The sequence below is a fragment of the Sebastes fasciatus genome, chromosome 7 (assembly GCF_043250625.1).
Source record: "Sebastes fasciatus isolate fSebFas1 chromosome 7, fSebFas1.pri, whole genome shotgun sequence".
Classification (NCBI taxonomy): domain Eukaryota; kingdom Metazoa; phylum Chordata; class Actinopteri; order Perciformes; family Sebastidae; genus Sebastes; species Sebastes fasciatus.
Window position 1 is genome coordinate 8,426,293 of NC_133801.1, and position 11,897 is coordinate 8,438,189.

At 38.4% G+C, this 11,897-nt stretch overlaps 1 protein-coding gene across 1 annotated transcript; it reads right to left on the reverse strand.

The window, feature by feature from the left end:
• Window positions 1-386: 386 nt before the first annotated feature.
• Window positions 387-2,485, reverse strand: LOC141771291 (apolipoprotein A-I-like). The gene is made up of 4 exons (XM_074641378.1): window positions 2,394-2,485; window positions 1,743-1,791; window positions 1,475-1,619; window positions 387-1,380 (listed from the first exon to the last, which is right to left on the reverse strand). Exons 2-4 carry the CDS (start codon window positions 1,780-1,782, stop codon window positions 774-776), a joined length of 792 nt encoding a protein of 263 aa, XP_074497479.1. The 5' UTR covers window positions 1,783-1,791; window positions 2,394-2,485; the 3' UTR covers window positions 387-773.
• Between the last annotated feature and the right edge of the window lie 9,412 nt (window positions 2,486-11,897).

Below are 11,897 nucleotides of genomic sequence, written 5' to 3' on the forward strand. Positions count from 1 at the left end.
TATTTAAATTTTTACATTTATTTTTTTTGTTTTTCAGTTGAATTATATCTTAGGTTTAAGAAGAAAAAAAATTAAGTTTAATAAGTGCATGTTGTTTCCAAAGAGTTATTATGTTAAATAATCATGATCTCAATATTGACAAAAATAACCGTGATTATGATTTTTGCCATAATCGAGCAGCGCTATGACCTTAGGTCAAAACCACTCAAATAAAGTACTGTTAAATTCCTGAGAGGGCGATTTTTGTTATTAGACTGCATTATATATTTTAATAGTTTAGATAAAGTTGGCTATTTCTGATGTTGGCTTCAGATGTGGTGAATTGCAGTGTGTTCTAGACAATATTTTGCTTTATTACATGATCATTTAAGAGTCAGAGAGCAAAGTAGTATAAACAGTCAGATGTTTATTGAGCTGTATTTCGTCAAAGCACAGTTTTCACCAAACAAGCATCATTACACAGAGTTTCAGGCTCTCGTGGTAATTCACATACAAGTTCTGCACCAAATGTAAGCAACTGGCCGTGGCATGCGAAGAGTAAAGCATGTGTGTGCTGAGCGTGTGTGTGTCTGTGTACGTCTTCGCTTGCATGTGCTTGAGCATGTGCCCACGAAGCAAGGTGTATGCATGGGAGAGAGAGAGCAAGAGTCCTGCCACTTTGTTGCAAAGAAGAAGTGCAGCAGTAATTTTGGGAGGTGGTATGGCTGCGTATGTGAGGAAAGACGGAATGGAGAGAAGGGTGAACTGGATCTAGGACTGGCCGGTAGGCGAGGTTAGTTACTCTTAGTGATGGTTGCGTAGACTGCCTCATAGATAGCTTGCATCTTAACCTTGATCTCTTCGGCTAAAGGTTGAATCTTGTCCTTCAGGGCATCGATGTCACCGGTGTTGATGCTCTGAGCCTGGCTGTAGGCATTCTTTACTTGCTCCTTGTATTCCTCGACGTAGGGAGAAGCCATCTCCTTCAGCTGCTCCAGACGCTCAGACAGCTTGGTACGCACAGCCTCAACGATGGGCATCAGGGCGGCCTTGGTCTCCTCCACATTGGTGGCCAACTTGACCTGCAGATCTGCCAGAATGGGGTCCAGCTTGGTCTTCAGGACCTCCATCTCTGCGTTGTGCTTGGCAGAATACTCTGTGACGATGGGCTCGATCCTAGTGCGGTAATCTGCGATGTGCCTGTCGATGACCTCCTGCAGCGCAGCACGTTTGGGCTCGAGATCGACCCTCAGTGCGTCAATATCGGCCTGGACAGCGGTACGGAAATCAAGGGTGGCATCGGCGATGGTGCTCACAACGCTGTCAGTGACGGGGGCAACGGAGGCCTGCAGAGCCTTGAGCTGGTTGTACAGGTCATCAATGCGCTGAATCACTCTATTCCTGGGAGGGAACAGAGTTTAGGTTAAATAAACACATCAGTGACAGAGCAAGTATCAATTACAGAAAGTGGGACTGACTGAGGAGATGGCCTTACTTGAGCTCCCCGTACTCAGCATCATCGAGCTGGCCCAGGGACCTTTTGGCGCCGTCCTTCACCTGAGTCAAATACACATCCATAACAGACCGCACATGGGCCAACTGGTCAGGTGCATCAGCCTGTATGGAAGCGGCATGAGCGCCTGAGGAGGAAAGGAAAAAGAAAATATATAAAAAACATTTTAGATGTAAAATTCATATACTGGCTAAACAAAGCTGTACATGCAGGGTTAAGCATTTCCCTTAACGGCGCCAACGGTACTCACCGACAGCCAGCAGAACGAAAGCGAGAGCCAAAACCTTCATGATGGTGGTCTAGAGTGGAAAAAGAGGCACTCACGGTTAAAGGAATTTGTTTAAATTGCACAAAGGAATGAACAATTTAAACATGGAAACCCATTAATCCAGTAAGTCTTTAATCTCAGGTCAGATGAGCAGGTTTAAAAGTAAGAACGCTTTAACACACATCCCTGAATTGGTCCAAATGAGTTGACACTAAACATATGGCTGAAAAATAACCTGTAATCTGGGTAGATTAGGGATAAAGGAGACAGCTCAAACTGATTAGCTCTGGATTGCTACGTAATCCCATGTCTTTACAGTAAAACACATGTCGTAGAAATACCAAGTCGTCTCTCTGAGCTCAAAGACCATCTCAATCCTTAAATTTGCGGTTGTCTTTACCTTCTTGAAGTGAAGATAACTGCTAAAATATCACCACAGGCTAAACAGCATACAATTCATTTAAATGAAATAAATCACAATTACAAGTTAACACCAAAACGTCCCTTCCTGACAGAGAAACTTATTTTTTGACACAACTTTATCAAAGTTTACAGATAGAAAAAGTCGTCCAGCTCTTGTCTGACTACCTATTCTACGTCCCAGTAAAGAGCCACAGCAGCTTCTTGTCTTACCTAGTGGAGTTCGTGACGAGACTGAACAACTTCAGGCAGAGCTGACTTTTTATAGTGCTCGGGTGATGTGTGGAGGAGGGGCGGGGGGGTGGAGGTGTGAGGGTTGTGTGTCTCCGTGGAGGTGGACCTCAGCCCCCTGCCATCTCCCTCAGCAGGATGACTGGGTTGAGAGTTCAATGGTCACCTGCTGGGAGGACATGGCTCAGCACACACTCACACACATATTTGCTTTACATTATCAGTATCATAAATGCACTGTAACTTTAGTTTAAGTACCCAACATTTCTTAGCAGCAAATTCACCACATTATTTTAGGACATGGTGGTACTTCTGGGATAGCTATTAGCATTTTCTTTTCAGCTTGATAAAAGTGTTTCTCATTTGTCCTTTAGCCAAGCTGCTCATAAACAATTCGGTGTGAAGACGGAGCCTTGAAGATGGTTAAAAAAACAATTTTTCATGCAATGGTTAATTTTGAGATTTAGAATTTTGCTTGTCTTCTTTCAGACTAGTGGAAAGAAAACATCCAAACTACACATTTAGGTGTTTATTTTACTACTTTGTCTATTTGTGTCTGTAGATTTTTCCTAAATCCACCAAAGGTTAGCTTTAGATAATGCCTCATTTGCATATTTAAACATAACATTTCAGAAAACTTCAGAAAATTATTGTCTTAATGTAAGTTATTAACGGGGGAAGTTTCATGGTGATGTCTTTTAGTTAAAAATGTTTAACCTATTCACCTGTAGTGTCTAAAATGTATGGAATTTTACTATACATCTTTATGTATTTTCTCAAAATAATGTTCTTTCTCACTCTGAGCCAGAAGTCTCCACTTCAGTAGCACTTACATACACCAAACCTTCCAGTTTCATTCCTATCTATATTCTGAAGGATTTTACAGAGCGGTTTGTTCATATATCATTCATAGCCTGATTTATACAACACTTTATTCCTAAAAACAGGGCGGAAATGTTTTTTTAATGGCTTTTGACAATATTTTCTGATTTATGGAGTGATACAAAGAGATATCCACTGTAAAAACCTTTGACTCTAATATGTCAACATGCAATGTTCATCCAATGTTCAGATTTCTGTTCGGGAAATGTATGAAAATTAGCACATATTTGATAAGTTAATACCTAATTTGCATATTTAAACATACATTTTCTAAAAAACTAAACTGGGGAAGTCAAAAGAAGACAAAAAGGTGAGGGGGTGACAAGACAGAACATTTTCTTTTTTTTATGATATCAAACAAAAAGTAGAGAGACAGGAGAGCTGGGAACATTGGTGGAAAGAATGGGAATAAACTGGAAGAAAAGTAAATAGGCTATATAGAAAAAAGTTCAAATTTCCTTGCACAAAGGTATCTCGCAGGGGTCTGTACTGGGTACTGTTTTATTTTCTACATTTTTTGCAGCATACATTTCAAATAACAGTTTAGGTTGACCCCCCCTCCCAGTCATTTTCTTGCATAGGCCTACCATTTGTTACAGAAGAGTGCGTGGGACAGGAAAGCCACATTATTGACAGTCCCAGCGCTGCCAAGAGAAACAAACAAGAACAAACAAGACAGTGACTTGTTGCGATCGATCGACTCTCTCAAATGTAATCTCATTCAATCTGCCGTAACTAAATTGTGAATATCATGTGCTCACATGCACACAGACCCACACAATACCACGTAAGTACTGTAAGCAGTAATCAGTGGAGAACAGTGTATCAAGACAGACTTATCTCAGATAACAAAGTTTGCGGCTGGTGTGTGTGTGTGTGTGTGGGATGGTGATGATGATTTGTAGGTCAAAGAGTGGTGTGTGTGTGCCATGCTGTTGTTTGTTGTCCTAGCACTAGTGGACTTTGCCACCATGGCTTTATGTAATTTGAGGAATAGGAATGATCAAAGTTATCTCTAATTATACAGATATATGCGTATATCATATAGGTACTATGATGTCTTCTGTCACACCCGCATATAATGTCAATCAAAAGGTTCATTTCTATTCTTTTGAGATTTCCAATAAGATATAATTAATTTCCCTTATTAGAAAAAAGAATGATATAAAGTCAGTTCAGTAACTAAAGGTTTTACTTAAAGGGGAACACCACCTAAATTAAGAATTTCAATGTGTTATTTCTATCGGAAATTTCAATCAATATTTGTGAACATCACTCTCAAAGCTAGAAACCAGAGAAGTAAAGGCCTTTATAAATTTTACATTGTGGCAAAACCGTGGAATTACAACTCCTGTGTCCGTCACGTGATGCCATATACAGGCAAAGTCGCGCCCTTTCCTGTGAACCCCATGGGACATTATTTCAGAAAAAATATGTAAGGTAGTCAATGGAGAGAGATAAATCAGTTTTTTGATCCCGTTTGAATTGCGCCATGAATTCACAGTTTTATATTTCATCAGCTTTACAACAAACTGTGACTTTCTTGACTTGCAAAATTACGTTTTAAATTGACAAACATCATATGTGTGATTCAGGGCGCAATTAAAACGGGATCAAAAAAATATTTGTTACTCGCCATTGACTACCGTTCATATGTTTTCTGAAATAAGGTCCCATGGTGGTCCACCGGAAGGAGAGGGACTTCGGCTCTCTATTGCGGTGAACTTCTAGGTGATTGGAACACACCTGTTGTCTATGGACTCTATGACATGACAAGGTTGAGTTTTATCACTCTAGTTTTTGGATTTTGGAGAGAGTTGTTCATGTTTACTGATATTTTTGGACTGTCTTAAACCATAAGATTAACATGTATGAATTTTGAAAATAAGCGTAGTCTCCCTTTAAAACAGAGTAGGTGACACATTTTCAGTCATACTTGTGCATTAATGTGCTGTAGAAATAAGTCTGCAGAAAGAAAATGTTGCAGAGTGAAGTAGTCTCGGGTTATTAGGAGCAAGGTTAATCATTGTCCTCAGTGGTCAGTGGCAATCAACTGTAACCAAGAGACTGGCCTCTGTGTTTCTTGCATATACAGCATAGTAGTTACAGTAGCCGATACAGTCAATGCACTTTTCTCTGAATACCATCACTCTCACAATCTTGCACTGTCAATACTTTGAGCTCTGAGCGATTGCAACATGTCCAGTTCATATCTTGTGCAACAGAAAGCAGCAAGATACGGCAGCGAGAACCCAAATCATATACAGTCACACACATTATATGACATTCAAGGCAACTGACACCACAAAAGGACTTTACTCTCAGTTAAAACAAGTTCAGCACAGCGAATTAGCAATATAAGAACATTATCCAAGATAATGCTTTTTCTATAGACTACCGAATTGGGTGGAAATTAATGAACCTCTCTCCAATAATGCTTTTGATCTCGGAAAAACCCTTCTGCTCACTACAGTACCTACAGCATGCTGGAAGAACACAGTTGTACGTTTTGAGTTCAGGCCAAATTTGTACCTCAGACTATCAGAAAGTACACCTACATGGTGGATCAAATGAGCCGCATCTGGTCTCATTATGTGCCTGTTTATGGTACAAGTGAGCTTGTATTTTTCAGTGAGTCTCAACAAAAGCTCAACATTCCTTTCCTGCATTTACTGCAGGACTGTTTTGTTGGATTTTATAACATTTGTGAATTTAAATTTTTCAGGAGTGTAAACCATAAAACAAATTTCCCTTTGTGATGGTCTGCAGCATTCCCTTTGACCCTTCTTTGTATTTCTCTACTTCCATTTGCCTTTGTTATTTATCATTTGCCACCGTGGTGTCTCTCTGCACTCTCAACCCCTGCCTACAAACTCACTCACTTTACATTTTTATGGGCGGGAGCCAAGCTGAGCTTGATGAGGCCGTGAAGACAGAGGGGTGACGGAGCTGTCACCTACGTCTATTCCTGCTTCTGGGTTCGGGCTGACGTTATCAACTCTAGCCATTTGTCTGACACCAATTAGCAAAACACATATAGTGGCCATTTGTCAGTAAAATCAAAATCATACTTAAATCAAACAGCCTCTGACGCACCATGGGTATGTGGTTTACACAGTCTGAACCACTCACTGCTCTGAGCTCAGAGTTGCTGACTGTAGGAGTGAAACAGGCCTTGTCAGATAAATTACACTTATCTGGAACATCAACCTTTGAGACTGCTTTGCATGTCACCATGTTGATTCAGCATCCACACGGGGCCGTCTATAGATTACTGCCGTTGTAATTGTTATCAATACAAACCACCTAGATGGCAAGACAGTTGCTAAGGTTGCATGTTTCCTGATATTCAAGGCAACTCAATTATTACGACGAGCGACAAAAGCATTTAAAACGTGCGAAAAAATTTGGAGAATCTAAAAATTAGGGATATTTTCAAAATGCTTAAATTGAGGGACTTCTTGACTGATAACTATTTGGGGCTAAATCACAGAAGATTTTAATGGTTACATAAAGCCAACTGGTTTCTAGAGTCTCGTTCTAAGAAAAGGAACTTCTTTGTTGATGATCAACAACCAGTTTTACAGTGACCATCAAACAGCCAGACAGATGTGGGGTAATTGCCTGGAGCTGATAAATATTTAATCAGCGAATCCACCATTTGATCAGGCGCTGGCTGAGGTTCAAAGGTCACGTCATTGTTCCAGCTGCCTCCGTGATGGAGCACTGTTCTCAAACCAGCAGGGGAGGTTATCTCAGCTGTAAGCAACAGTGTGGAGCTCTCTCTCTTATTTTCTCCAGCCACTTCAGATCGCTATACCCAAGTAACTGTTGTGTTGTGGTTTTGCAATGTCACATCTGTTGAGGTCGCTTCTGCTTTAATACAGATATTTGGACCGGAGCCCTGGTCGCAGAGCGTCACTGTAGGATGCATCGCCCTGTGGGTTGTACAGCTTGAAAATCCACCCTGAACTCAGATAACCTAAATCAGGGGTACTCAGACTTTTTAGGGACAGGGACCCCATACAGGAGAGAACATTTTCCAAAGACTTTTCAACTTAAATAATTCAGTTTCATAGTGATGAACAGAAAAAAATTAATCATGTTAAGATAAAATAAGATGAGATTATCATTTTTAGTCCCTCAGTGGGGAAATGTGCCTACATTTCAGGTAATTTATCTTAAAAGCTTTCAGAAAATTACCAGTAATAAAGACTGGCATAGTCTTAATAAATCCAGACATTCAGACTTATACCATACTAAAGCTGACTTTCAGTGCTTCAATTTAAAAGTCTCACATTGTAAAAAGTGAGATTTTCATTCTTTCTTTTGAAAGCAGGTTTGAATAAATACCATATGAAAGTATTGAAACACTCAATTTACTGAGAAATTTAGTGATGTCGCAAATATACAATATATAGAATCACCACTTTGAGAATCACGGACCTAAATCGGAGCAAAATGAAGGTGACATACAGTTGTTTAATCATAAAATATTCCACAAACTCTCAAAAGCACACTCCCACAAGTACTGACGAACGCTCACGTAATCAGAGAATAACGAGGACACACTTGAGCAACGTCTCCGCCAACCGCCACGCAGTGAGTTCAGTTGCTCTGACCGGTGATAGGGAACATTATCTTCTCCTTTAATGAGCCTCTGTGGCCATTCACTGCTCTTAAGACTGTTCCAAAGATAATGAAGTGCACAATTAAATGTTAGGGCCTGCCATGTGCCCCAGTGAAGAGCTGCACACTGAAAGATGATGCAACAGCAAATGCGACAGTAAACTGTTGTTGCTGCAGAGTCTTTAAATGTTATAAAAAAAAGACCTTATTTAAAAACGCGAACACACCGTACAGTACAGGTAACAGTACATATTGCACATGCACAATTTTATTTGTTAAGAGGAGTTGAAAGACAGTTTTAAGGTACTGGGACTGTACTTGTGTTTCTACTGGAACATGTTCACATGCTGTAATATTAAAAAAAGAAAATTAGTTTTCCTCATACTGTCTGCTTGAATATGCTTGTATTTACCCTCTGTCTGAAACGCTCTGTTTTAGCACATTTCAATGGAATTGCATTGCTAGGCAACAGCTTGGGTTCATGTTTACTTCCTGTCAGCTGATATCTGCTAAATGCTTTCTTTACTTTACAAGTATAAAATTCTGAAAGCATTAGTTTGACTATATATATGTATATATACATACATATATATATATATGTATGTATATATACATACATATATATATATATATATTAAATGTACAAAGTTGGGTTGATGGATTGTTGCATTGTCTAGCTATGGAGAAAATGACATACAGTATATAGTAAAAGGGAAATACAACACTTTTTATAAGATTTGGGACTAAGACCTGGTAGTGATCTACTGTTCATCTTTTTTTTTTTTTTAAAGTATATAATATTATATAATTATATATATATATTAATATATATATATATTATTATTTTTTTTCTATTTTTTAATTCTGAGCGGTTTTATTATTAAGAGTCAGATTTTTTTTTCCCACCAAGATGTGATCTTAGTACTTAATGTGTCAAGGTTTGCCTTTTTTATGCATCTTTTATGTGCAATGTTATGTGAAAAATGTCAATAAACATATTTGTCTAAAAAAGTTTTATTTAAATGTATTGGGACTATTACATTAATTATTTTAATGCTTTATCCACCACTGGTTTTACGTAGTGACCAAACAAGGAATTGAACCTATCAGTTGGTGGTGAAAGAACCTGAACACATCACTTTTCTCAACTTCAAATAAAATTTCATGAAATGGACAACAGAGATGTAACATCTACCACCATCTTAAATGAAAAAAAAGGATGAGTTAACTCATATTTTAACATTAAACAAGATGAACTTCACAGCTTCCATATTGTAGCTCATTCACAAACTGCATGATGCATGTTTGGGTGTGCTGAGAGAGAAATCCACATTAGCACTGTGGGATATGTTGTTTGGTGCGTGGGTGTCATGTTGAACATCTGAGTTTCAAGGCCTGTTTGTAATGCGAAAGCTACCTTTGCCCATGATGTAGAGGCCATTCACCCAAACCGCCCACACTATGGACAAACACAGGCTGGGAGGACAGTCATTTTTACCGGAACACTCGATGTCAAGGACCACAATTTGGAAATATATATTGAACAGAAGGGGATATTTGAAAAATGACTGTATTCATGGCACCACAGCAGAGAGTTGGAGTAATTTACTGAGTTCAGTCACATCACCACCGCTTCTACGCCAGAGAGGTGGACTAAAGACCAGTCATGTTGCATCAGTCCTCCCCTCGTCTGCCCTCTTGTGGTTAAAGCCCTGAGCAGAGAGATCGGGACATAAGTCAAAGCAAATTGTGTTATATGTTTGAAGCTTTAATCATACTCTTCTACACCAGATACAATTCTGAAACTCTTCTGCAAGATTGCGGACAGGAAACTTGCTCTAATGCACTCTGTTGTAGGCAACAATCAACAATGGACTGCATGAGAGGAGTGACGACAATCTGATATCACGCCGTGGCTCCGAGACGGGACAAAGACACCATTTAGCAACACGGTGTTAATGCAGCTCCTGGCTGTGAATGAGAGGCTTTGGGACAGAAAAGTGCCATTTGCAACACTACAGGGGATCCTTAGACACATGCAAAACACATCACCATTCCCCTTTGTGAAAAAAACAACTCACTCCTACTAAGCTACTTTACGACACATTTTAAAAAGAGTATTTGAAGTCACATTAAAGACATTGTAGTGTTAAAATGTGTTTTTATATGTAAAATTTAAAGAATAACTATCTTCAAACAGATTAGCAACATCCCCGTGGAGCTCAAATCCTCCACTAAGCTCTGATGTTTCTAAGAAAATGGCTGTGGTTTCTACTCAACAGAGTAAATGCTTTATCTTTAACATAATGTGCCCAGTGAGGGAGACTTTACAACAGGACCAGCTGAACTCTGATCTACAGAAAAGACATGGTGAAAAGAGGAATATGAGGATTTTTGAGTTATTTAGAAGGGATTCCAAACTAACTACTCAATGCTCCTTTTAAGAAACGATGGCAGAAATAACTGCGATACACAGTGATGTAATGTAACTAAGTAAATCTACTCATGTACTGTACTTAAATGCAATTTTGAGGTACTTGTACTTTATTTATACTTCTACACCACTCCATCTCAGAGGGAAATATTGTATTTTTTACTGCACTACATTTATTTGACAGCTTTAGTCACTTTACAGATTTGTATTTTGTATTAATAATCTGAATCAACTGATAAATTATGATATATTATTGTAGATTGAGCTGCCCAGCAGTTATTTAAAATTTCCTTTGCGATAACCAGCTGCAATATTAATGTGATGTATACAGTAATGCATCAACAACTATAATCATATATATATATATATATTATTCTGACATTGGCCATTCTGCATACTAATAAGTACTTTTACTTGTGATGCTTTTACTCAAGTAAGGTTTTGAATGCAGGACTTTTACTTGCAACAGAGTATTTCTACACTGTGGCATTACTACTTTTACTTAAGTAAAGGTTCTGAGTATTTCTTCTACAACTGGAAACACATAAACATATTTCCCTTCACAAGTAGAGTAACATCACACAGCTGCTCAGCATCAAGGTGCTATTTCAGTCCTAAACCACACAAGAGGAAGAAAAAAGAGTGAGAGGAGGATGGATACATGTCTGTGTGAGGATTACTGACAAAATGTAAACCTGGTCCTGGATCTCTGAAGTGCCTCGTATGGTTAGGAGCTCATTCCCTACAACATACTCATACACTTGTTTTGCTCTTGAGGAAAGCAACAACATAGATGGAAAGTGATATTTAATACAGTGAATGATGCTTTCAAGTGCAGTGTGAAATATTATGCATATAGCTTCTCTATATTGAATGGATTAATATTGGTAAATTAATAAAAATCAAATAAATGTGTCTGTAATAATGTCTTTTCTCTCTAGTCCTGCTGAATCAAAAAACAGTTCTCTGACATTTTAAAATCAAAACAAAAGACACTAAAGTCAATTTTGTTAAAAGTTCCATTTCGCTACGAAGCGGATGAATTGAACCAAGTGAACCAATATAGAACACCAAAATACATTAAGAGCTCGTTATCCTTTTAACATTTTAAAAGGGAATTATTATCACATTTAATTCATGATGTCTAATTATCTTTTGATATGTTTAGATATATTTTCTTTTTCTTCTGTACTGTTTTTTTTGTATGTATTTCAATGTTTTTATTGGATTGTTTTCCACTGTTTGGTTAGTTTTTTTTGCACATTTTGTGTACTTTTTGTTGTTGTTTAACCTTTGTTGTATTTTTAAAATGATGTTAGCTTAGATCTTTCTTTCTTTTTTGTTATAGTTCTTTTTCTCCTCTGGGGCACTTCAGAGATCCAGGACTAGGCTAACAAGTGTAGGAGTATGTTGTAGGGAATGAGCTCCTAACCATACGAGGCACTTCAGAGATCCAGGACCAGGTTTACATTTTGTCAGTAATCCTTACATAGTCATGCATTCATCCTCCTCTCACTCTTTTTTCTTCCTCTTGTGTGGTT